This window comes from Camelina sativa, chromosome 15 (genome assembly GCF_000633955.1).
Source record: "Camelina sativa cultivar DH55 chromosome 15, Cs, whole genome shotgun sequence".
In the NCBI taxonomy this organism is placed as follows: Eukaryota; Viridiplantae; Streptophyta; class Magnoliopsida; order Brassicales; family Brassicaceae; genus Camelina; species Camelina sativa.
Genome location: NC_025699.1, coordinates 4,380,929 through 4,404,985, shown reverse-complemented (window position 1 = coordinate 4,404,985; position 24,057 = coordinate 4,380,929). Strand labels below are relative to the sequence as shown.

Here is a 24,057-nt window from a genome sequence, read left to right as displayed (position 1 = left end):
TCAGGCTTGAGGCAGGCATTGACCACCAACCCAGGATATAATCTGCGTGTTTCTGAGTGTCGAGAGGCTGCAGAAGTTCTTTTGACGTATGTGCAAATCTGCTCAATTCACATATCTATCTACATATTCACTTCTTTTGACGTGGAAATGCTGCAAAGTCCATTTCTCTCTACTGATATTTCTGCATCACAAGATTAACAACCTTCTCTTGATTTGTGTTCTCTTCAGTGCATCTGGGAACAGTGAGCTAGAACCTACCTTGTGCAATGGTAAAAAAACTTTTGGGTGTGGAATTTATGTCTCTTATTAGTTGCATGCTGATAAGATTTTTCTTTATTGCCATGCCTGTATCTGTCCCACTGAATAGTTGAGCATGCGGTCTACGAAGCTCACAAGGTATGAAAACAATATTCTTAAGCTTGTGAGGTAAAGCAGATTCCACCTAAACCATCCCTATATAAATATGTAATACAATCATACTTGTTCGTGCAGCATGAGCTGGAACCGGTTTTAGCTAGAAGAGCAGAGCATTATTTCTCAGAAAACATGCGGGTTATCAAAGGCAAATGCTCTTGAATTCTTACAGAAGTTTCTTTACGTACAGAAATGATTCATTAACCTCTTTATGATGTTATACGGATTTGTTTGAATGATTGTGATTTGTTATTCTTAATATTTCAGGACGAGAAGCCTGGGCTGCAGGTAATCTTGAAGAATTTGGAAAGCTAATTTCAGCATCCGGCTTGAGTTCCATTGAGAATTACGAATGCGGTACACTCTTTTTCCTTTCTTCTCTCCCAAAAATGTAACATATCCTAAAGCGTATACATACCACAAGTGACCTGTCACAGACATGATTCTCTTTCTATATGTCTCTTAAATTTGGTTTTAAATTCTGCGAGTTTTGGTGAAGGTGCGGAGCCATTGATTCAGCTATACAAGATTCTCCTGAAGGCTCCTGGTGTATATGGTGCTCGGTTGTGCAGGGTTCAGGGGATGTTGTGTGGCCTTTGTAGATGCAGAGAAAGCAGAGGAAGCTGCTTCATATGTGAAGGATGAATATGAAAAGGCCCAACCTGAGTTTGCTAAGAATCTGAATGGAGGAAAACCTGCTCTCATCTGTGAAGCAGGTGACGCTGCTCGTGTTCTTCTCTGATCAAAACCAGATTTTTTGGTTTCTTTTCCGATATGACACTCAAACTCGGATCTTTGTTCTTTAATACTCATGCTTTATTGATTCTTGTTTGTTCATCTCTTTTTAGTTTTTATACATGAGAGATTTTGCAAAGTTTGTAAAATTGATGCATCTCTTGACATTTTTTTGTTGTTACGAAGAGTTTGTTTTGACAATACATAATGTAAATCATCTACTCTACTGTTTTGGACTAAATTGAACAATCACAAACTTCGGGGTTAAACTAAAATGTTATCTAATTCATCGTTTTAAGTGTGTTCAATAATAAAACAAAAATTTGTGATTTGAGAAAGGAAAAATGTTTGTCAGCTATTTGAGGTATACCCCAACACATAGCCACACATACAAACAATATAAATGTCTTGTTAACTACGTCAACTATTGTCATCACATAAGGACATCCATAAACAAACATAGGTTATGTGTACAACACCATAAACATTCAATTCCGGTGGTTGGTTCACCAGAATCCGGCGTTGACCAGTATTGACCGATATTGACCAGTTTTAACCGGCGTTGACCAGTGTTGACCGGCGTTGACCAGAAAAAAAAAATTTTAAAAAAAATATTTTTTTCTTTTTTTCCTAAAAATAAAATTATTTTTTTCATGTATTTTTGTTANTAGGATTGGATTTGGTTTAGGTCGGTTTGGGTCGGTTTAGGTTTGGTTGGTTCAGTTTGGTTTAAATGTCCACCCCTGCTCGCATAGGCTTGCCCGCTAAATCCGTGACCCACATGGGTTTGTCCGCTAAAACCTGCAACCTGTGTAGACTTGTCCGTGAGACCCCTTTTCGACTGTTTGAGAATAAAAAATATTAAAATTATTTTTCAATTTTATATCTAAGCTCGCCTTGCTAAGTAACAACAGGTTAGCGGGAAGACTCGCGGGTTTGATTATTTGTAGAGAAATAAATGAAAAATATAACTAAATTTTGTATTTATTAGTTGATTATTTGTAGAGAATTATATAAAAAATATTCCTCATTTAAATATAAAGTTCATATTTGTTTGTTAGGTACATACAACAAAAGGGAGTAAATTGGTTGAATAATCAAGGAAAAATGTTTGTCAGCTACTTGAGGTATACCCCAACACATAGCCACACATACAAACAATATAAATGTCTTGTTAACTACGTCAACTATTGTCATCACGTAAGGACATCCATAAACAAACATAGGTTATGTGTACAACACCATAAACATTCAATTCCGGTGGTTGGTTCACCAGAATCCGGCGTTGACCAGTATTGACCGATATTGACCAGTTTTAACCGGCGTTGACCAATGTTGACCGGCGTTGACCAGAAAAAAAAAATTAAATATATTTTTTTCTTTTTTTCCTAAAAATAAAATTATTTTTTTCATGTATTTTTGTTAAATAAATAAAAAGATAAATGATTTGTATAATTTACAAAAACAAAATATAACAACAAAAAGTTATACAACAAAAAATATACAAGACAATTATATACCAAAAAAAAGTAAAAATTATATGACAAAAAAAATTGTGGTATATCTAGTAACTAATTTTGTTAATACAAAAAATATACAAAGAATAATATAATAAAACTATACCACCAAAATTTTATATGTAGTAGATTTTTTCATAAAACTATAACAAATATATACCTTTTCTTTTCAAAAATCATTTTTTATTTTGTATTTTCAAAGGTGGGGATTTAAAAAAAAAAAAAATATATATATATATATATTTACTTATTTATAAGATTATATCGTTTGAAATATCTACAAGACATTGGCAACTATTTCTTTATTTTTAATAAGAAGAAGAAAGGAAGAAAATAATGAAAATTGTATTTATTTAAATGAAAGGCATATATCTAGAAAATACTTAAAAAACAAAAGTTGATTTTGTAAAATCAAAGGTTGGTTTTGTAAAATCAAAGAAATTGTTGGCAATTCCTTGAATATATTTCAAATGACATAATCTTATAAATAAGTAAAGAGAAAGAAGATATATTTAAAATCTCTACCTTTGAAAATTCAAAACAAAAAATAATTGTTAAAAGGAAAAGGTATATATTTGTTATAGTTTTATGAAAAAATCTACTACACATAAAATTTTGTTGTATAACTTTTTGTTGTTATATTTTGTTTTAGTAAATTATACAAATCATTTATCATTTTATTTATTTATCAAAAATACATGAAAAAAAAATTATTTTTAGGAAAAAAGAAAAGAATAAATTTTTTTTATTATTTTTTTTTTCTGGTCAATGCTGGTCAACACTGGTCAACACCGGTTAAAACTGGTCAATATCGGTCAATACTGGTCAACGCTGGATTCCGGCGAACCAACCACCGGAGTTGAATGTTTATGGTGTTGTACATATAACCTATGTATGTTTATGGATGTCCTTATGTGATGACAATAGTTAACGTAGTTAACAAGACATTTATATTGTTTGTATGTGTGGCTATGTGTTGGAGTATACCTCAAGTAGCTTACAAACATTTTTCCTTTGAGAAATAAAACTAACAGATATCACAAAATGTCATAGATGTTTTATGTTTGGACAGAAAGCCCCCTCCGCCCAAAAGTCTTGAAATTGGCGCCTGGGAAAAATCCTCCGGTGTGGCTCACTCTCTAGGGTTTTACCTTTCTAATCCTTTTATCACTTGTAAAAAAATCCCTAAAACCCTTTCTGGGGCATGACTCCATTATTATGCCATTCCACTGCATCAATCCCTAATCCCAACTCTCTCATGTCTCTCTCTTCCACTCTCCGTCTCTCTTCCTCTCTCCTTCGCCGCTCTTTCTACCGATTTCCCCTCGCCGACCCATTATGCCGTCTCCGCCGCACTGAACCCTCCGCCGTCCGTTTCTTCTCTTCTCGTAATCCCCGGTCCGATAAGTTCGTCGTCGGTGCTGCTAAGCGCGCCGATGAGCAGCTCAAGGAGGACTCTGGGTCCAATAATGGCGGTTTGGTGGTTTCTAATGACGATTCTCGTATTGTGCCTTTTGAGCTTCATAAGGAAGCTACTGAGTCGTACATGTCGTATGCGCTCTCTGTTTTGCTTGGACGCGCTTTGCCTGATGTTAGAGATGGTCTGAAACCAGTACATCGGAGAATTCTGTTGAGTGACTTCGTTCCTCTTAAAGCTACTTAATATTTTTTTTTTGAAAGCTACTTAATTCAGTGAATGTGTTAGTTTCTGAAGTTCGTTTATTTGTCTTCCAGCTTTGCTATGCATGAATTGGGGATGTCATCTAAAAAACCATACAAGAAATGTGCTAGAGTTGTTGGAGAGGTAACTGTTGATTTTTTCGAGATGTTTTCCTCCTTCGATTTCCTTATTCTCAAGAACGATTGTGCTTTTGGGTTCTGTAATTTTTCAGGTTCTTGGTAAATTTCATCCGCATGGAGATACGGCTGTTTATGATTCTCTTGTTAGGATGGCTCAGGTAAATTAAGCAACTACGAATGTCTCAATCCATGTTCATGTAGTTTTAGTATTCAAATAATGTTTTCCTTTTCAGCCACGACATGATTCTTCCCAAAGTTGTTTCGCTCTTTTTTTTTATCTTAATGCATTCGTTTTTTTCTTTTTCATCTTGGTTGTTACAGAATTTCTCTTTGAGATGTCCACTTATCCAAGGCCATGGAAATTTTGGCTCAATAGATGCGGATCCTCCTGCAGCTATGCGTTACACTGAGTGCAGACTTGATGTGAGTGCTTTTCACCTTGCTTTTTACTCAAATTGATAATGGTTTTCCATGCAGTTCACTTTTTCGTTCGAGGATCCTTTTGTTATAATTGGTTCCTTTTCCCTTGGCTGTCTATACTCTATACTGTTTCTCTCATCTCTACTTCTTCTCTTGTCTTTAGATGAACATGTATTTTTTATTAGTGTCTTTCAGCTTATTGTTCCTATTTGTTTCTACAGCCACTGGCAGAGGCAGTATTATTGTCTGATCTGGACCAAGATACGGTAACCTCACTATTGACTTATTGCCAACTTTATCGATGTTCAACTAGATGGTCCTTAACCTTTTTTGGTTTGCAGGTTGATTTTGTGGCCAATTTTGATAACTCGCAAAAAGAACCAGCAGTGTTGCCTGCTCGTCTTCCTGCTTTGTTGTTAAATGGAGCTTCTGGGATTGCGGTAAAATAATCAAACAAATCTTGAATCTGAATCCCTTAGTTTTGTTCTAGGTTTCTATAATTAATCTCATGAATTTTTTTTCTTTCTCTGCTGTATGAGATGTTATATGCAATTGAATCTTGATCATTTCACATTGTTTAGGTTGGCATGGCAACAAATATTCCCCCTCATAATCTTGGGGAGTTGGTAGACGTGCTTTGCGCTTTAATCCATAATCCAGAAGCAACGGTATCATTCATTTCCTCTTTGCTTTTCTGTGACTGTCAATATTGTGGGTCTTTTTTACGGTTGAAACTTCTCTGCTTTATAAGTAGACAACTTATAAGATTTTGTTTCCACTTTCTTCTTTGTCTGGCCAGCTGCAAGAACTGCTGGAATACATGCCTGCACCTGACTTTCCAACTGGAGGAATAATAATGGGAAACCTTGGGTAACTCTTTGCTTTCCAGTTTCTCCTCCTTTGCTATTTTTTTGTGAGTAGGCAGTACTTGATTTAGTAAATTCTCGTATATGAGCATGGCATGCTATCTATAGGATCAAATAGAAGGACACACTTCTAAATTTTTAAACTTTTTTTTATTCGGAAATGGGAAAACATTTTTTTTTGTTTAGATCGATGACTAACAGATTCCAGAAGCTGTACCTATGTAGGGTACCTAAAAATTGAGTGAAGAGGATGGTTCAGTAAATAGTCTTCCTTTATTTGTCTGTCTTATGCATTTTTTTCAATTATCATGTATTTCTGAGTTTTTATGTTTTAGAAAGCTTACATGTTGTGTAGTTCATTTGCTCATCCAAAATTATTTTCAAGTTTGTTGAATACTTTTATCAAGAAAATATAACAGTTTGCATATGCCATTTGCTTTTGTAATGTCGGATCCTTATGTTGTGTGGATTGTCTAGGGTTTTGGATGCTTACCGAACTGGCCGAGGGCGTGTTGTAGTTAGAGGAAAAGCTGAAGTTGAATTGCTGGATGCAAAGACAAAGCGGAATGCAGTTATTATCACAGAGGTGATCAATTTAGTTATTTTCAGATTAATGTACAGATCTCCAAGGAGGAGTCGAAAAGGTTTATTAGCAGTATCATAATGGTAAAAAACAGTAGAGTAATGCCTTGATTGTGAATTTATTGCAGATTCCTTACCAGACAAATAAAGCTACGCTTGTCCAGAAGATTGCCGAACTTGTTGAAAATAAGGTACAACTAAACTTGCAACATCTAACGTTTATTTTTGCTTCACTTACATCTAGTATATAACTTCCCTTAGATGCTTGCAAAGTCTCTTTTTCATTTATTCATGTTAGGTGTTTGTTAATTTCAGACGCTAGAGGGCATAAGTGACATACGTGACGAGAGTGATCGTAATGGGATGCGTGTGGTTATTGAGGTATTACACATCTTTCTCTGCACTTAGGTGTATGATGTATCATGTATTTGTCTGCTTTAAATTTTCGTATTGGAAGGTAATGATTTTGACATAATATCCAAATACTTCTCTATAGCTCAAACGAGGAGGAGATCCTGCACTTGTGCTAAATAATCTTTACCGGCATACTGCCCTTCAATCAAGCTTTAGCTGCAATATGGTTGGGTGAGTTGCTTTGAAGTAACATTTTATTTTGCCTGTTGTTGTATATAACCCAAGACATCATAGTTGTGGAAGAAACAGAGAATAAAATCCACATTTGTTATCTAGAGAAACTATTGCAGTTTCTGTATAAAAGTTTACCAACAAAGTCTTTCAGTTCGGCAATTTTTTTGGAACACTACTATATATCCCTTCTAGAAACCTTAAGGATAAGGATCGTTGTCAACTAGAATTCTGGATTTAAGATGGGTATAGTTGAATGCATTAACCAACAGCTTCTCTTATATCTCAGTAATGAAATTAGTTATTGGGAGACATATGGGTGGGTCATGGAATAGGGTAGTATGATAGAAATTCTTGTATTTCTTGATAGAATGGGCATATAATAGAAACTTGGGGGTTTCCCAGGATGACTCGTTAAAACTCTTCTAATGAGTATGTGAAGCTTCTAATGATCATAACTGGATTGTAATATACGTCTTTTACAGTATATGTGATGGAGAACCCAAGCTAATGGGTTTGAAAGATTTACTTCAGGTAACTACTTGTCTTTGTAGTATCATTTATCTACATAGCCCACTAGGAGTAATAGAAAAGTGAAGATCAGAGATAGAATGTCTAAATCATTGCTACTGCAATCACAAATTTCTGTTTCGTGCTTGTGTGTAGGCCTTTATAGACTTCAGATGTTCTGTTGTCGAAAGGCGTGCAAGATTCAAGCTTTCACATGCCCAACAGCGAAAGCATATTATTGAGGTGTGTTTAGAAATGTTTGACTTTCTTAACTTAGCGCATGAAGACCATTATCCCACTATGTAAAGCTTTTCTTCTAATATCTTCATTGTATATATACTTAGGGTATTGTGGTTGGACTTGACAATATGGATCAAGTAATCCATCTCATCAAAAGCGCCTCAAGTCATTCGTCTGCTGCTGCTGCTTTACAGAGCGGTGAGTTCTATTTTACTTTGAGAACATACTCTATTTGACACTCTTGGACTGCATATGATTAGTCTAGGATCCTCACTATCAAAAGAATACATCTTGTGATAAAATTGTCCATAGTTATATTTGACGAACATAATATATTTCTTGTCTTTTATGTGGAAGTGCTGGAGTCTCATACATTGTAAGATTTGACGTTTATGATAAAGTTTTCTTAGGGATTTATGATTCTTAAGTCTCTATGTAAGGAAGATACAATAGATTCAAAACTAACATATTCAAACATTTACGTATGTAGAATATGGTCTGTCTGAGAAACAAGCTGATGCTATACTGGAGATAAGTCTTCGAAGGCTAACTGCTCTTGAGGTGCTTTCTTATTCTCTCTAAGTTCATTTTATGAAACTTGAAAGCCTGAAAATGCTCTAACTAGATTATCCCTACATATGTATGCAGCGGAAAAAGTTTACTGATGAGAGTAGTTCACTGACAGAGCAAATTACAAAGTTGGAGTCGCTATTATCAACCCGGACAAATATCTTAAAGGTGACGTACTCACTTTTTTTGTTATCTATTACTTTTGGCTGAAGATATTAGAACACGTAGACGCTGTTAGAATGATAGATGCCACAGTATATATACTCTAATTTTGTAATATTGATTGTTTGAGTCCACTGAGGTTCAAACTCTGGTCCATGTATAACGATGTGGTAAAATGATTCTAATTCTTTTTTCTATTTCTTGTTTGCTAAAATGGTCCCCTCTGTTTACTCAAGAAACAGTAATTGGTGCTTACTTTTATATTTGTAAAGCTGCGTACTGTACATATATGTTGCTGTTCTGGGCCAATGTTAGGAAAATTGCTGATACATGATGATATTCTTGTAACCAAAAAATAGTTCTTTGCTTCGTTTACTTCATTTTCATGTTGCTTACTACTTTCTTCCCTTCGTTTTCTTTAGTTAATCGAACAAGAAGCAATAGAGCTGAAGGACAGATTCTCAAGTCCCAGGCGTTCAATGTTGGAGGATTCTGACAGTGGTGATCTGGAAGATATAGATGTTATTCCAAATGAAGAGATGCTGATGGTTTGTTTCATACTTATTAAACCTATAAAGTTTCTCAACTCTGAAAACTTTGTTGTTTGTTTTGTAACTCTTGATTTCTGGATGATTATAGGCTATCAGCGAAAAGGGTTATGTGAAGAGGATGAAGCCTGATACATTCAATCTTCAGCATCGTGGAACGATTGGCAAATCTGTTGGGAAACTGAGAGTTGATGATGCAATGTCTGATTTTCTTGTTTGTAATGCACATGACCATGTCCTCTTCTTCAGGTATGTTTAACGAAAATCAACTTTGTGTTTGCCATACACATGGATTTTGATTTTTCTGCCTTGTTGTGTAATTTATTGCTTGTACTTGTTCTACATTCAGCGATCGGGGCATAGTTTACTCGACCCGTGCGTATAAAATTCCAGAATGCTCCCGCAATGCAGCTGGCACACCTTTGGTTCAGGTAATTTACATATTTGTGTATCTATGTTTTCCGTCTGCTAAAAAATATTACAATTCTGTGAAAGACTAATGTTTCGCTGTATTTATGTGACTTGGGTAAACAGATATTATCCATGTCGGAAGGTGAAAGAGTAACCTCTATCGTTCCGGTTAGTGAGTTTGCTGAAGACCGCTATCTCCTGATGCTTACAGTGAATGGCTGCATCAAGAAAGTATCTTTGAAACTATTCTCAGGAATACGCTCAACTGGAATCATAGCAATTCAATTGGTTTGTCCCTTTTTCTCTAGTCTAATTTTGGGGACAGTCTTCCTAACAAGGTCATTCTAAGATAATTATTTGTCTTTAGAATTCTGGTGATGAATTGAAATGGGTTCGTTGTTGCTCAAGCGATGATCTTGTGGCCATGGCGTCCCAAAATGGAATGGTCGTCTTGAGTACATGTGATGGTGTAAGTTGTGGTTCTCGATTCTTTTTCCAAGGTTTGTTACATGAGCAAACTCTAATGACTGTTGTGTACTAGGTTCGTACACTGAGCAGAAATACAAAAGGAGTGACTGCCATGAGACTTAGGAAAGAGGATAAGATGGCGAGCATGGACATCATACCTGCATCTCTGCGGAAAGATATGGAAGAGAAGTCGAAAGATATTTCAACTGTGTACGTTTTTCTTAAGTTATATCTGCTGAAATTTGCTCTAGAAACTTCTCATCACTTTAGTTAATGTTTAACTGTCTTCTTTACTTTGTTAACCCAAAACAAATGCAGGAAACAAACCACTGGTCCATGGCTATTATTCGTCTGTGAGAATGGCTACGGAAAGCGTGTTTCTCTGAGTAGCTTCAAGCGTTCGCGGTTGAACAGGGTTGGTTTAGTTGGATGCAAGGTATGATCTGGATTATTATCATTTATTAGGTTTGTTTATCATCTTTTATTAGGTTTGTTTGTTTATTTATCTTTTTTCCTTTCATCTCAGTTTGCGGAAGATGATTGTTTGGCTGCTGTTTTCGTGGTTGGTTACTCCTTAGCTGGTAAATATACACTCTCTNTAAGTTGTGGTTCTCGATTCTTTTTCCAAGTAAAGGTTTGTTACATGAGCAAACTCTTATGACTGTTGTGTGTACTAGGTTCGTACACTGAGCAGAAATACAAAAGGAGTGACTGCCATGAGACTTAGGAAAGAGGATAAGATGGCGAGCATGGACATCATACCTGCATCTCTGCGGAAAGATATGGAAGAGAAGTCGAAAGATATTTCAACTGTGTACGTTTTTCTTAAGTTATATCTGCTGAAATTTGCTCTAGAAACTTCTCATCACTTTAGTTAATGTTTAACTGTCTTCTTTACTTTGTTAACCCAAAACAAATGCAGGAAACAAACCACTGGTCCATGGCTATTATTCGTCTGTGAGAATGGCTACGGAAAGCGTGTTTCTCTGAGTAGCTTCAAGCGTTCGCGGTTGAACAGGGTTGGTTTAGTTGGATGCAAGGTATGATCTGGATTATTATCATTTATTAGGTTTGTTTATCATCTTTTATTAGGTTTGTTTGTTTATTTATCTTTTTTCCTTTCATCTCAGTTTGCGGAAGATGATTGTTTGGCTGCTGTTTTCGTGGTTGGTTACTCCTTAGCTGGTAAATATACACTCTCTCAGATATAAGGATTTATATGTTCTGTATTTGCTGTTTATATAGAATCTCACCAATGGTTGTTTTTTTGCAGAGGATGGAGAGAGCGATGAGCAAGTAGTTCTGGTGAGTCAAAGCGGAACTGTGAACCGGATCAAAGTCAGGGATATCTCCATCCAATCTCGTAGAGCACGGTACAGTATATGTTTATTCCCTTCATTTGACAGACATTCCTACTGTTTATGTTTATGTTTTCTCATTTGATTATTAATTTCTCAGGGGAGTGATTCTTATGCGGCTAGATCATGCCGGGAAGATCCAATCTGCTTCTCTGATCTCTGCAGCTGATGAAGAAGATACAGAGGAGATTCCAAGTAATGGAACCGTAGAAGCCGTTAGCCTGTAAATTTTACAATTCCAATTCAACCAGTTTTTGTGACCATGATCAGTTCAGTACATAGTCCTCTCTTCGTCTTTTTGTTTTCCTATGTTACTAAACTACGAGAAGAGAAAATCATTATCGAAGTTAGTTATTAACATTAATCAGTTTCACATTTTCTTTTGTTTAATATCATTTTTCAGAAAAGTTGAAACAATTAACTCTTGTTATGCTAAACCAACAGTTTATCACTTTTGTTTTCTTGTTAGCCAAATCAAGAGAAATATTTTACAAGTGGTACAAAGACATAAGCACCAAAGCCCATAATCACAAGAGCAGCTGCGCCAACATTCACCAAAGATATGTCATATGTCCGGCTCTCTTCTTCACCCATTCCTCTTACTCCTACTGTAGGAGGAGGATCCATGTTGGTCTTCGTTTGCCCTTCTTTGGCTAGTAATGGACCGGTTTCTGGTTTCACAACTTCAGCATTATCCTTATGATCTCCTGTATCTTTGGCTGAACCGGTTTCCTCTATCTTTTTTGGCTCCACTATCTCTTCGATCTCTCCTTCACTTACTATATCTCCAACCTTCTCCCTTTTCTCATCCTGCTTGTTTATCAAGCCATCATCAACATCCAGTTCGGTTCGTTCATCTCCCTCTTTTGGTTTTAGCTCAGGCTCTGGTTGATTCGTTTTTTTCTCTGTTCTTCTTGCCTCATCACCAACAACTGGTTTTGTGTATTTCCTTTGTTCCTTTTGTCCCACGTTAATCTTTCCTCCCTCTTTCAGCTTCTGACCTATTTCACCATCTCCCTTCTTCTCAACAAGTTTAGCTTGTACCTTAGGTCCCAAGCTAGCATCAACGGCCGGTGATTTACGTATAATCTCTTTCTCCTTCACCATTTGTCCAGTCTTATTCTGACTTAAATCAGCATCTTTCTTTCCCACCTTTACTTCCTCTTCTATCGCACGTACCTTGGGTTTTAAGGTGCTAGTACCAAGGGTTGGTGAACGTTTAGCCTCTTCTTCCTTCAATTTCTGTATAATCTTCTGCTGACCCATTTGAGCAGCCTCCTTTCTCTCAACCACCTTCTCTTCTTTCGGACTCTCCTTGCCCCTTACGTTAGGGATCGCTTCTCCTGCTTGAACTTTCGGTTCAGACTTCTCACGACTGCCCGTTGGTACCTCTCTTTTACTCTCAACCACTGACTTATACGTTTTGGGTTTTTCTTCATTCAACGTTGGAGTAGCTTTCTCTTTACTTGTCCCCGCTTGTTTCTCCTCGTTCAAAGGTTTCTTTCGTGCCAAGGTACTCCCATTAGGACTACTTTTCTCCTCATTAGACCTCTGTCCATTTTTCCCCTGATCGTGGACTGCTTTCTCCTTTTTGTCACCTTCCACGATCGCTGGAAACTCGATCGTCAAGAGTCCATGTGAGAAGGACGTGCTCCATTTAGTCATGTCACAGGTCTCGGGGACACGGTAAGATTCATTGAAACGAGCCTTAGTCTGAGCAGAGAGCGGTCGCTGGCCTTGAATCTGGACAGTCCTCGTCCTCTCATCCCTCTTTATTACTATTTGATCACTATAAAAGCCTGTCCATTCCACACAATAAACAAGAAATTCATAAAGATTGAACTCAAAAGACACAAAACACAAGAAATAAGAAGAAAAAAAGACCAGGAAGATTGACGTAGAGGAAAATGGAAGATCCGGAGTTAGTCCATTGAGCTCTCGGTTTGAAACTGCTCACAGTTGGAGCCAGCGGTGGCGGGTGACGACCACCGGCAGGCCTTGGTCTCTTGAACATCGCAGCCATGTAACAATCAGGAAAAAAAAAATTGAAACTTTTAAGTAAAGTAATAAACCGAACTGAATATGAAACATAGAAACATGTGTTTGAATGTTGTATATAAGATACAGTTAGAAGCAATGGGAAGGTTTGGGTTTAGGATTGCTTTAGGGTATTGACTTTGTCTGTTTCTTCATCCCAAGGTCTCTCTCATATCAAATGTAATATATGGGTTTCTTGTACTTCAAGGAAAGAAGCTTTTTAAGGTTTGAAGAAGATGCCGTATCAACACAAAGTGACGTCGTTTTATTTATTTATTTCCTTTTTAGCTAATAGCGCCTATATATATACAACGTGGCATTCAACACGTGAAATTAAAGATTCCCTTGGACCTAACCACAAACACTCACCGGATAATAACTTAACCTCCACCGTCTTCTTCCGCCGCAATTTTATTTGTCTCCATGGCCGGCGTTAATCTACAGCTCCGTCAGGCTTACTCTATCGCTCAATTCGTTCCAACTGTTTCATCTCCTCCTCCTCCTACTCAGCGAGTTCGGCTTGGAACTTCGCCGTCTCGGGTTCTCTTCTGCAATCTCCGAGCTAATTCCGCCGCCGCTGCTCCAACCCTGAGAACCACTCGTTGTTCAGTAACTATTACCGCTGCGTCTTCGGTATCCTCAGCCGTTGATTCGGATTCGTTGGTGGAAGATCGCGATGACGGAGGTAGGATCCCGTTGCTTGAGGTTAGGGATTTGAGAGCTGTGATTTCTGAATCGAGGCAGGAGATACTCAAAGGTGTCAATTTGGTTGTCTATGAAGGAGAGGTTCGTATCAAATTAACCCGAAGTTTTCTAAATTGACTTGAATTTTAAGCCATAGATACGTTTTTGATTCTGCTGATTGTAATCTATGGCTTCTTTCGTGGTTTCATAGATTCACGCAGTGATGGGGAAGAACGGTTCAGGGAAGAGCACTTTTTCCAAGGTGAACTTTTTTTACTGGTGTTTGAATATGATTTAATCTGTTATCTTGTATCTCAGGATAGTTCTTTGTGGTTGTATAGTCGTGTTTGTTTTTTCTCATTGAGCTTTATTTGTTGTAGGTTCTTGTTGGCCATCCTGATTATGAAGTGACGGGAGGGAGTATTGTGTTTAAAGGGGAGAATCTACTTGACATGGAGCCAGAGGATAGGTCTCTTGCTGGTCTCTTCATGAGTTTCCAGTCTCCAGTTGAGATCCCTGGTGTTAGCAATATGGATTTCTTGAATATGGCGTTCAATGCTCGTAAAAGAAAGCTCGGTCAGCCAGAGCTTGATCCAATTCAGGTGCTTTGCCTAATTAGAGGATTTGGATTTAGTTAGTATTGTTTCTTACTTGTTGTTGTTTTCCACTGTGCCAATTGGTCCCCGTTGCTCAAACTGTCTATTTGCTTATTTTTGGTCTTAGTTCTTACTGATTTCACATGGTTTATGCAGTTCTACAGCCACTTAGTGTCAAAACTTGAAGTTGTGAATATGAAGACTGATTTTCTCAACAGAAATGTCAATGAAGGATTTAGTGGCGGCGAAAGGAAACGCAACGAGATTCTACAGTTAGCGGTATTGCTTTCATTTTTCCCTTGTTTCTCAGTTGTGACCACATGCTTCTTATCATGTTAAAACGGCAAGGCTAATAATTAGAAATATCAAGATATTTGGGTAGAATTGCTTAAGCAGGTACATGTATTTTCATAAACCAACGTGGAAATTACGCTAGCAGTTAGTATTCTATAAAAACTATTTGACTGCAGTTAGCTGAAAGGACACGGTTATATCTCTTCATATCTTCCTTATATGTTCTTAAAATATCTGCAACTGCAAGCAATGGAGACTTAACCTTATCTGGAGCTTCTATACTGTTTGTGCTTTGGCCTAAGAATGTCAGGGTAGTTACTCTAAGGCTCGAAACCAGAGGCCATTTTCTTGAGTCCTGAGTCCCGAGGAGTGGGAATTTATGGTTTATTGATAAACATGAACATAGTTGATTTGTTTGTTTTCCTCTTTGAAGTACACTAATGCAACAGTTGGTAACGTTCTTCCTGTCCTTGCAGGTCCTTGGAGCCGAGTTGGCTATACTGGACGAGATTGATTCAGGGTTGGATGTTGATGCACTTCAGGATGTGGCAAAGGCGGTGAATGGACTTTTGACACCAAAAAACTCTGTTCTGATGATAACCCACTATCAACGCCTACTTGACTACATCAAACCAACTCAAATACACATCATGGTGAGTATTATAGCCAAACCTGCCTTCTTTACTAGGTCCACAAAGATCATATTGGCTCGGATTTTATGACCAAAATCCGAGTCACTTCAATTTTTGTTTTGTATTGGTGGTTGATGTATGTTGCTGGGGTTTCAGGAGAACGGAAGAATCATTAAAACCGGAGACAACACATTGGCCAAACTACTGGAAAAGGAAGGCTACAAAGCGATATCGGGTTAGTTATCGCAGATCATCCATAGCATGTCTTCCTTATTTGAGAGACGTTGGTTATATATGGGTCAAAGACGATGGAGGCTAAAGCTGATAATTGGAAAATCAAATTTGTCACTACAACCTTTGACCCGTAGGTTTCTTTTGGCATCATTGGTGTTTGCATGAGAAACTACTTTATTGGGTTTTGTTTCTGAACAGTTCTTTACATACCTTTTTGTAACTAACAAACTACAAGTTCAGTTAATAATCCATTATGTTCAGATTATGTCATTACCAATGTTCTAAATTACTTTATGAGATAGACGAAGTAAAATTACTCTGATTATTTATATCGCCTGCTGATGCTGGAATTGGGGAAAAAAAAAATACACATTAATTAAGACAAGGGGAACGCAAAATTCGCTGATGATTAAACCCAAACGCGTTTTTTCAAACACGATTAATCATCTCATTCATCATCTTCATCTTCTCCACAATTTGACTTATCAGACAAGATTAAGGTTTTATGCAAATGTAGTGCTAATAAGCCATCCCTTGATTTCCCACGCTTATTTTCCGACCAAACCAAACCATTCTTGTGTTTCTTTTTCATCCCAGATCGGTCTCTTTGTTTTCAGATAATTTCCTTTGTCTGGATTCGTTTCATTGCATCGCTTCTCTCTGTTATTGGATTCCTTTGAATTTTTTTTAATTTTCCCCATCATCCTTTTGTCTTGTGCAGTATCTTTTGGCCTATTGATTGTTGTTGTGGAAAACTTGAGTAGGTTTTTCTTTGGCTTGTTCCATCTGTTTTCGGAGTTTTAAAATCATTGCCTGATCCCCGAGTGATCAAATCAATCCTATTATCGTTGGAGAATAGAACCCAAGTCTTAGATTATAAGAGATTTGACTTTCACTTATAGTGTCTATGATCATTAGGAATGAGATCAGATCAGATCAAATTTGTCTTCTTTTGATCAGATCTTGATGTGGTGAGCTTGAGTGTAGTGTTTGGATATTATATAAGGTAGAGAGATATTTTGATGGGTAATGTTTGCGTTGGACCAAACATTTCTGGCAATGGTTTCTTGCAAACTGTCACGGCTGCAATGTGGCGACCACGGCTTGGAGCTGAGCAAGCTTCTTCTTCTTCTCATGGTAAAGCAGAAGTTGCCAAACAAGCAGTTTCAGAACCAGCACCTGATCAAGTCCAGTATAAGCCCCCTGAGCCTATCACAATGCCAAACCCAAGGACCAATCCTGAAACCATATCAAAACCTGGTCCAGAGATCAAACCTGAAGAAACCAAGCAGAAAGCTCTTCCTGATGAAAGCAAACAGAGAGCTCTTCCTGAAGAGACCAAGCAGCAAGTTCTTGTGCAGCCGGAGACAACACAACCAGAGACAAAGTCTGAATCCAAGCCGGAGACGACAGTACCAGAAACAAAGTCTGAATCCAAGACGGAGGCGACAGTACCAGAAACAAAGTCTGAATCCAAGCCGGATGCGACAGTACCAGAAACAAAGTCTGAATCCAAGCCGGAGACGAAAACTGAACCTAAGAATCCTAAGCATATGAGGAGAGTGTCCAGTGCAGGGCTTAGAACTGAGTCAGTGTTACAGAGGAAAACTGAAAACTTTAAAGAGTTCTATTCATTAGGAAGGAAACTTGGACAAGGGCAATTTGGGACAACGTTTTTGTGCCTTGAGAAAGGTACCGGGAACGAGTATGCTTGCAAGTCGATTTCCAAGAGGAAGCTTTTAACTGATGAGGACGTTGAAGATGTGAGAAGAGAGATTCAAATAATGCATCACTTGGCTGGTCATCCAAATGTTATTTCCATTAAAGGAGCTTATGAGGATGTTGTGGCGGTACACCTTGTGATGGAGTTGTGCTCTGGTGGAGAGCTTTTTGATAGGATTATTCAACGTGGACATTACACAGAGAGGAAAGCTGCTGATCTTGCCAGAACCATTGTTGGGGTTCTAGAGGCTTGTCACTCTCTTGGTGTCATGCATCGAGACCTCAAGCCTGAGAATTTTCTATTTGTTAGTAAAGAGGAAGACTCTCTCTTGAAAACGATTGACTTTGGACTTTCAATGTTCTTTAAGCCAGGTTTGCATTTATATGGTTGCTTTTGTCTTTGATCTTTTAGTTTACAACAGCTACGTTTGATTCTTGAATTGTAATTTTTTTCCACTTTTGCAGATGAGGTTTTTACAGATGTTGTTGGTAGTCCGTATTACGTAGCTCCAGAGGTTCTTAGAAAGCGTTATGGTCCTGAATCAGATGTGTGGAGTGCTGGTGTGATTGTTTACATTTTGTTAAGCGGAGTTCCTCCTTTTTGGGCAGGTAAGAAAGATCCTATTGTAGATAAATGCATATGATTGTTCTTTTTAGGCTCTGAAGCAAATGTTGTTTCCATGAACTATACAGAAACCGAACAAGGTATTTTCGAGCAGGTCCTTCATGGAGATCTTGACTTTTCATCTGATCCATGGCCAAGCATCTCTGAAAGTGCAAAAGACTTGGTCAGGAAAATGCTTGTTCGCGACCCCAAGCGAAGACTAACCGCGCATCAAGTATTATGTAAGTCTATTGTCTCACAAACATATGCTAGAGGTGATTTTCCAAATGCATTTTTGTATTTGAACTTCAACGTTCTGCTTCATCTCAAGGAGTTTTGTTTCTGAACAGGTCATCCATGGGTACAAATTGATGGTGTGGCTCCAGATAAACCTTTGGACTCTGCTGTTCTGAGCCGTATGAAGCAATTTTCTGCAATGAACAAGTTCAAGAAAATGGCTCTAAGAGTAAGTTTGTCTTTCTAATTCGAAACAAGATCCCAAAGAAAGAAAACACAGAAGATATAATAAGTTTTGCCTCTTTCTTAAACTTTTTGCAGGTCATAGCCGAGAGCTTATCTGAAGAAGAAATAGCTGGTTTGAAAGAAATGTTTAAGATGATTGACGCTGACAATAGTGGTCAGATAACTTTCGAAGAACTGAAAGCAGGACTAAAACGAGTTGGTGCCAATCTCAAAGAGTCAGAAATTCTTGATCTAATGCAAGCAGTAAGTATCAATACTTTGAATTCCAAACTTCAATGATTCAACTGGTTTGGTGGTAGAAGTTCCTGATCTCTAGTTCCACTTTTTTGCAATAATCGTGTATGTTCTGTTTCGTCTAATTCAGGCTGATGTAGACAATAGCGGAACAATAGACTACAAAGAGTTCATAGCAGCCACATTGCATCTAAACAAAATAGAGAGAGAGGACCATTTGTTCGCTGCATTCTCCTACTTTGACAAGGATGAGAGCGGCTTCATTACCCCGGACGAGCTTCAACAAGCCTGCGAGGAGTTTGGCGTTGAAGATGCCCGCATAGAAGAAATGATGCGTGATGTTGATCAAGACAAGGTAAAAGCTCCTTTTCTCATACCTTCTCATCTCTTTCTGAAACTGCATTTATGTTTCCAACAATGATGAGCCACAACAAATAAACGCATTATATCATTCCTAACATTAGAGTCACATTGATAAGACATCTTAAAAAACATTGAATCGTCGTTGGTGCAGGACGGGAGAATAGACTACAACGAGTTTGTGGCAATGATGCAGAAAGGAAGCATAATGGGAGGACCAGTGAAGATGGGTTTAGAGAACAGCATTAGCATATCTCTGAAACATTAGTTTTCAGATATTACAACAAGAGCTTCGTCTATTATTTTTTATGAATGAGATGATCATTGATTGTGTTTTCTTCTCAACATTTTTGATGAGACATTGTCAGTTAGACTGGTTTAGGTAAATCTGTTTTCTTGTACTGTGTACTTTTATGCATATACACATAGCTTTTGTCTGTAACTTTTTTGCTGCCATTTGTTATTTGTTATTTTATTTTTAATTTTCATCCGCGAGTGAGTGGTTGTGGGGCCTAATTGTCCAATAAAGCCCAGCCCACTAAGTCTCACCGTTTCAGTCGGAGATATTTTTTAGTGTGACTGGAGTATTGTCAAACGCTAAATCTTAACCATCAGATGAGTTCCATCTCACGGACGAGAATGATCTGTGTCCTTATTTTATGTGACGGTCGCTATCGGTAGTGTTTTCTTTATTGGAAAGACGAATATACCCTTTTCAAGGTGCGTTGCTTTACGCTCCTCTCGTTTTTTTTTGTTTTTTAAAAATTTATTTTTTGGTACCCTAAAACAATTGTTTTTTTTTTTGTTTCTTCGGGTTCGCTCTTTCGTCTCGATTTTGGTGCCACAAATTAGAAAAAAACCCTAATTTCACCGAATTCTTTTTTTCAAATCCCTCTTTTCTCAATAAGTTTGTTTCGATTTTTCCTTAGGCGGAAAGGTTCGTTGTAACCCTAGATTCGTTTCTCAGTTTCTTTTTCGTTGGGTGGCTTAATGGCGAGCGCGGCACGCGGTGAAAGCAGCAACCCTTACGGCGGCGGATATGGAACCGGTGGAAAGGCTCGGAAGCCGACGGCTCGAAGGTCTCAGAAAACTCCGTATGATCGACCACCGACTTCTGTGAGGAACTCTGGACTTGGTGGCGGAGATGACAGAGGCGGCGGCTGGTTGTCGAAATTGGTGGATCCGGCTCAGAGGCTTATTACTTATAGTGCTCATAGGCTCTTCGCTTCGGTTTTCCGTAAACGCCTTGTCTCAGGTGAGACGCCTACACAGTCTCCGGAGCAGCAGAAGCAGCTTCCAGAAAGAGGTATGGGGTTTGTTGCTTTATTCGATGCAAAATTTTTTTTTTTTAAATCTCATTCGCAGTTTCTAAGATACTTAGAGAAGTTTGATTTAGGAGTTGTAGATTTTTATTTAGCGTTTAGATTTGCCCTTTGTTTTTTTTTTTAAGTGATTCAGAACTAAGAAGTTCATAAAAGTTGTTGGAATGTTCAAGTACTTAGCCAGGTTGTTTATGTATTAATTAGACGGTTGTTGCTAGCAGTCACTTATTGAATTATTTGTTCGCTTTTCTAAGTGGACGTTGTTAATGTGTATTGTTTCTGTTATCATGGACCAGATGTGAATCTGGAGAAGAAGGTAAAACACAAACAGGACGTCTCCAATGTAAGTAAATTAGCTTTATCTTTAGATGAAATATCTTCTTTCTTTGGATTTCCATTTTTTTTTAATCCTATGTAGTTTAACATATGTTTTATCTATTGATGTGGTCTATGTGAAGCTGTCTATGAAGAGTGATTTGATTCGGAGGGAAGATACAAATGCATCTGTTGATCAAACCAAAGATGGATTTACAGATCTTGAGAAAATCTTACAGGGGAAAACTTTTACAAGGTACACTACAATAGAGTAACTATTTCCTCCTAATGCAATTAGAATTTCTTAATCTGTTGATTGATTCAACATTTCATAAATTGAATATAAACTCCCTATTATTGTTTCTCGTTTTTCTTTTTGGTGTGTTCATTTCAACATGTCTAGACCTGTTGGCGTTTTGAACTATAGTGAAACTTTTATGTTTTGAAAATCTGTTGATCACTTTCGATGATTTTACAGGTCTGAAGTTGATCGATTAACTACCTTGCTGCGTTCAAAAGCTGCTGATTCATCCACTGTGAATGAAGCGAATATTGTTGTGAGACATCCGCCATCACATGAGAGGGATAGGACGCATCTAAATAATGGAAGTATGAACGCCATTGTTTCGACACCTCCTGGAAGTTCGAGAGTAAGAAAGTTGTTAGACGTATTAGATATGCTAGTCTGTTTTAGCTGAGCTTCATACAAGTTCGAGTTGTTAATATTTTTGTTGTTGATGACATCCTTACCAGGCACTCGTCGAGTGTGTTGATTCGCCAGCACAGATTGCCAAGGCCTACATGGGTAGCCGACCTTCAGAAGTTACTCCTTCTATGTTGGGATTGCGTGGTCAAGCTGGTAGGGAAGATTCTGTTTTCCTGAACAGAACCCCGTTTCCGCAGAAGTCACCTACAATGTCACTGGTACCAAAGTCTTCTGGACAAAGACCTTTGGAAAATGGTTTTGTCACCCCTAGATCTCGGGGAAGATCTGCTGTTTATAGCATGGCCAGAACACCATACTCTAGGCCTCAGTCCACTGTGAAGGTTTTAGTTTTGAGCCATAATTATTTATGAAGCTTTCTACTTGCTTCCAATTTTACATAATGTTCTTTTTTTTTTCCAGATTGGGTCTCTTTTTCAAGCATCTCCAGGTACATGGGAAGGTAGCTTACCTTCTGGTTCTAGGCAAGGGTTTCAATCGGTGAGAACATTTTTGACTATGCATTAAACGGGTTTCAGATTATTCTCTGAAACAAAGTATTCACATGACTTTTATTTAATTTTGTAGGGTCTTAAACGGAGGAGCTCAGTCTTAGATAATGACGTAGGATCTGTGGGCCCTGTAAGGAGGATTCGTCAAAAATCTAACCTTTCGTCCCGAAGCTTGGCTCTTCCTGCTTCTGAGAGCCCACTTTCTGTCCGTGCCAATGGTGGACAAAAAACTACACATACATCTAGAGACAGTGCAGAGAATAATCCTGGTTCAAGTTTTAACCTTGTTCCTACCCAGTCCAGTGAGATGGCTTCAAAAATATTTCAAAAGCTTGATTATCTGGTCTCACCAAGGGAGAAATCACCAAGTAAGTTATCACCATCCATGCTACGTGGTCCCGCACTCAAAAGCCTACAGAATGTGGAGGCACCAAAGTTCTTGGATAATCTTCCTGAGAAGAAGGAAAATATGCCAGATTCTAGCTATCAAAAGCAGGAAAAATCTAGAGAGAGTGGCTCCAGAGAGGTTTTGGCCCCGAGTGAGAAGACTGGTGGTACTGTTGATGGCACAAGCAAAACAGGTTCCACTCAAGATCAGGAGACTCTTGGTAAAGGTGCCTATTTGCCTCTCACGAATTCGTTTGTAGAGCATCCTCCAAAAAAGAGAGCATTTCGAATGAGTGCGCATGAGGTATACTTTTTTTTATTTCTTATAGTTATATTTCCAGAATGTTAATGTCAAAGCGGGCAATCCTAAAATGCCAGCCCTAACACCTCTCTAGCTGCAAATATTATGTTGTTCATTCATATTTCTCCTTTCTCAATATCTTTATGGCACACCTTTGACCAGTCTATATATACAACTGCGATAATGCAGGATTTCTTGGATTTGGATGATGATCATGGTGCGGCATCTACTCCCTTTGAAGTGGTAGAAAAACAGAATGTCTTCAAAGTAGAGAAAAGTCGTATCAGCATGCCTAATGGGGAGAAACTACTTACTCCCTCTGAAGCGATGCCCTCTACATCATATATATCTAATGGTGTCGCATCTCAGGGTACTTCTAATGGATCTTTGGAAACTGGAAGGTTCAAGTTCTCGGCTTTGCCCACTGAAGCTGTTCAGCAAAGTAATATGGCCTCAGAGCCAACTTCAAAGTTCATACAAGAGACTGACAAATCGAGTATTTCTCCTAGCAAGCTTACCTCAAAAGAGAAAGTTATTTCTCTCGAAGAGCCTAAAAAAGCTGATGCTGTATTTCCCAGCTTCTTCTCATCACCGGCTGCCACTGACTTGTTAAATCAAAACGCTGGTGCATCTGCAGACATCATGTTAAATGAGACGAGCAGGTTGGTGGCATGACTATTTTTGGCCTAGTTTGATAGGCACTTATTCCATCTCGTGTCTATTAACTAGCGAAGCTCACCCATATTGGTTATGAAATATTTTACTGGCTTCTGACTCTCTTTCTTCGTGTTGCAGCACTGGTTTTGGAGTATCAGAGGGTTGGGCAAAACCAACTGAATCAAAGAAAACTTTCAGCAACAGTGCTTCTGGAGCTGAGTCAACTACCTCAGCTGCATCAACCCTCAATGGTAGTATATTCTCAGCTGGAGCAAACGCTGTCAGTCCACCTCCAAATAATTGGTCTCTTAGTTCAGTCCCTTCCTTCCCACCTACTATCTCAAGTATACCTTCCAATAATTCTGTGGGTGATGTTCCGTCAACTGTGCAATCTCTTGCCGCCACTCCCAGTTCCTCTAGTATATTTGGAAAGTTGCCTGCTAATACCAGTAACGATAGCAACTCACAATCAACTGCAGCACCACCCGCCTCTTCTACATCACCTTTCAAATTTGGGGAACATGCAGCTCCATTTTCTGCGCCAGCTGTAACTCAATCTAGCGGACAGATCTCAAAGGAGTCTGAAGTAAAAAAGTCAACATTTGAAAATACAAACACTTTCAAGTTTGGTGGAATGGCTTCAGCAGAGCCGAGCACTGGCAGCGGTTTTGGTGCTAAGTCCTCAGAAAATAAAAGCACGCCAGGTTTTGTGTTTGGAAGCTCATCTCCTGCTGTGGCAGATGCAGGTAAAAATATATTTGGTGGGACATCCTCTGTGGTTGGTGGCAGCACAT

General features: G+C 38.2%; 5 protein-coding genes and 1 pseudogene across 5 annotated transcripts in view; 5 read left to right on the top strand and 1 right to left on the bottom strand.

Annotated features, from left to right (window-relative positions):
• Nucleotides 1-1,390, top strand: part of LOC104748115 — a 3,236-nt pseudogene extending 1,846 nt beyond the window's left edge.
• LOC104745248 (DNA gyrase subunit A, chloroplastic/mitochondrial) lies at nucleotides 3,742-11,553 on the top strand. Its single transcript, XM_010466445.2, has 27 exons — nucleotides 3,742-4,295; nucleotides 4,401-4,470; nucleotides 4,559-4,624; nucleotides 4,788-4,889; nucleotides 5,108-5,152; nucleotides 5,228-5,326; nucleotides 5,468-5,554; nucleotides 5,686-5,756; nucleotides 6,230-6,338; nucleotides 6,463-6,525; nucleotides 6,650-6,715; nucleotides 6,831-6,919; nucleotides 7,405-7,453; nucleotides 7,586-7,672; nucleotides 7,774-7,867; nucleotides 8,160-8,230; nucleotides 8,318-8,407; nucleotides 8,824-8,949; nucleotides 9,041-9,198; nucleotides 9,299-9,380; nucleotides 9,484-9,648; nucleotides 9,728-9,829; nucleotides 9,902-10,038; nucleotides 10,147-10,264; nucleotides 10,355-10,409; nucleotides 11,102-11,201; nucleotides 11,287-11,553. The coding sequence occupies exons 1-27, from the start codon at nucleotides 3,871-3,873 to the stop codon at nucleotides 11,411-11,413; spliced, it is 2,853 nt and encodes a 950-aa protein (XP_010464747.1). The 5' UTR covers nucleotides 3,742-3,870; the 3' UTR covers nucleotides 11,414-11,553.
• Nucleotides 11,525-13,280, bottom strand: LOC104745249 (protein RESTRICTED TEV MOVEMENT 2-like). Its single transcript, XM_010466446.1, has 2 exons — nucleotides 13,071-13,280; nucleotides 11,525-12,985 (listed from the first exon to the last, which is right to left on the bottom strand). The coding sequence occupies exons 1-2, from the start codon at nucleotides 13,207-13,209 to the stop codon at nucleotides 11,661-11,663; spliced, it is 1,464 nt and encodes a 487-aa protein (XP_010464748.1). The 5' UTR covers nucleotides 13,210-13,280; the 3' UTR covers nucleotides 11,525-11,660.
• LOC104745247 (ABC transporter I family member 6, chloroplastic) lies at nucleotides 13,536-15,936 on the top strand. The gene is made up of 6 exons (XM_010466444.2): nucleotides 13,536-14,009; nucleotides 14,119-14,169; nucleotides 14,288-14,509; nucleotides 14,660-14,782; nucleotides 15,274-15,450; nucleotides 15,586-15,936. The coding sequence occupies exons 1-6, from the start codon at nucleotides 13,647-13,649 to the stop codon at nucleotides 15,667-15,669; spliced, it is 1,020 nt and encodes a 339-aa protein (XP_010464746.1). The 5' UTR covers nucleotides 13,536-13,646; the 3' UTR covers nucleotides 15,670-15,936.
• On the top strand, nucleotides 16,035-19,508 carry LOC104745245 (calcium-dependent protein kinase 2-like). Its single transcript, XM_010466443.2, has 7 exons — nucleotides 16,035-17,757; nucleotides 17,851-17,994; nucleotides 18,079-18,231; nucleotides 18,340-18,455; nucleotides 18,548-18,715; nucleotides 18,837-19,061; nucleotides 19,221-19,508. Exons 1-7 carry the CDS (start codon nucleotides 16,686-16,688, stop codon nucleotides 19,332-19,334), a joined length of 1,992 nt encoding a protein of 663 aa, XP_010464745.1. The 5' UTR covers nucleotides 16,035-16,685; the 3' UTR covers nucleotides 19,335-19,508.
• The window catches only part of LOC104745244 (nuclear pore complex protein NUP1-like), a gene marked incomplete in the record, with an annotated part of 6,861 nt that continues 2,657 nt past the window's right edge, over nucleotides 19,854-24,057 (top strand). Inside the window, 8 exon segments of the mRNA XM_019237209.1 lie at nucleotides 19,854-20,372; nucleotides 20,685-20,731; nucleotides 20,847-20,959; nucleotides 21,182-21,353; nucleotides 21,457-21,750; nucleotides 21,830-21,907; nucleotides 21,995-22,609; nucleotides 22,796-23,249. Of these exon segments, the coding sequence (XP_019092754.1) occupies nucleotides 20,057-20,372; nucleotides 20,685-20,731; nucleotides 20,847-20,959; nucleotides 21,182-21,353; nucleotides 21,457-21,750; nucleotides 21,830-21,907; nucleotides 21,995-22,609; nucleotides 22,796-23,249 (2,089 nt within the window).

What these genes read in the sequence shown, in the direction of transcription:
- LOC104745249 (XM_010466446.1), bottom strand. Translation starts at nt 13,209, where the DNA reads ATGGCTGCGATGTTCAAGAGACCAAGGCCTGCCGGTGGTCGTCACCCG. An exon ending in CCTCTACGTCAATCTTCCTG is followed by an intron (nt 12,986 to 13,070) that starts GTCTTTTTTTCT and finishes TGGAATGGACAG; the next exon opens with GCTTTTATAGTGATCAAATA.
- LOC104745247 (XM_010466444.2), top strand. Translation starts at nt 13,647, where the DNA reads ATGGCCGGCGTTAATCTACAGCTCCGTCAGGCTTACTCTATCGCTCAA. An exon ending in GGAAGAGCACTTTTTCCAAG is followed by an intron (nt 14,170 to 14,287) that starts GTGAACTTTTTT and finishes TATTTGTTGTAG; the next exon opens with GTTCTTGTTGGCCATCCTGA. An exon ending in ACGAGATTCTACAGTTAGCG is followed by an intron (nt 14,783 to 15,273) that starts GTATTGCTTTCA and finishes CTGTCCTTGCAG; the next exon opens with GTCCTTGGAGCCGAGTTGGC.
- LOC104745245 (XM_010466443.2), top strand. Translation starts at nt 16,686, where the DNA reads ATGGGTAATGTTTGCGTTGGACCAAACATTTCTGGCAATGGTTTCTTG. An exon ending in TTCAATGTTCTTTAAGCCAG is followed by an intron (nt 17,758 to 17,850) that starts GTTTGCATTTAT and finishes CCACTTTTGCAG; the next exon opens with ATGAGGTTTTTACAGATGTT. An exon ending in TTCTTGATCTAATGCAAGCA is followed by an intron (nt 18,716 to 18,836) that starts GTAAGTATCAAT and finishes CGTCTAATTCAG; the next exon opens with GCTGATGTAGACAATAGCGG.
- LOC104745248 (XM_010466445.2), top strand. Translation starts at nt 3,871, where the DNA reads ATGACTCCATTATTATGCCATTCCACTGCATCAATCCCTAATCCCAAC. An exon ending in GTTTGAAAGATTTACTTCAG is followed by an intron (nt 7,454 to 7,585) that starts GTAACTACTTGT and finishes GCTTGTGTGTAG; the next exon opens with GCCTTTATAGACTTCAGATG. An exon ending in GAATCATAGCAATTCAATTG is followed by an intron (nt 9,649 to 9,727) that starts GTTTGTCCCTTT and finishes ATTTGTCTTTAG; the next exon opens with AATTCTGGTGATGAATTGAA.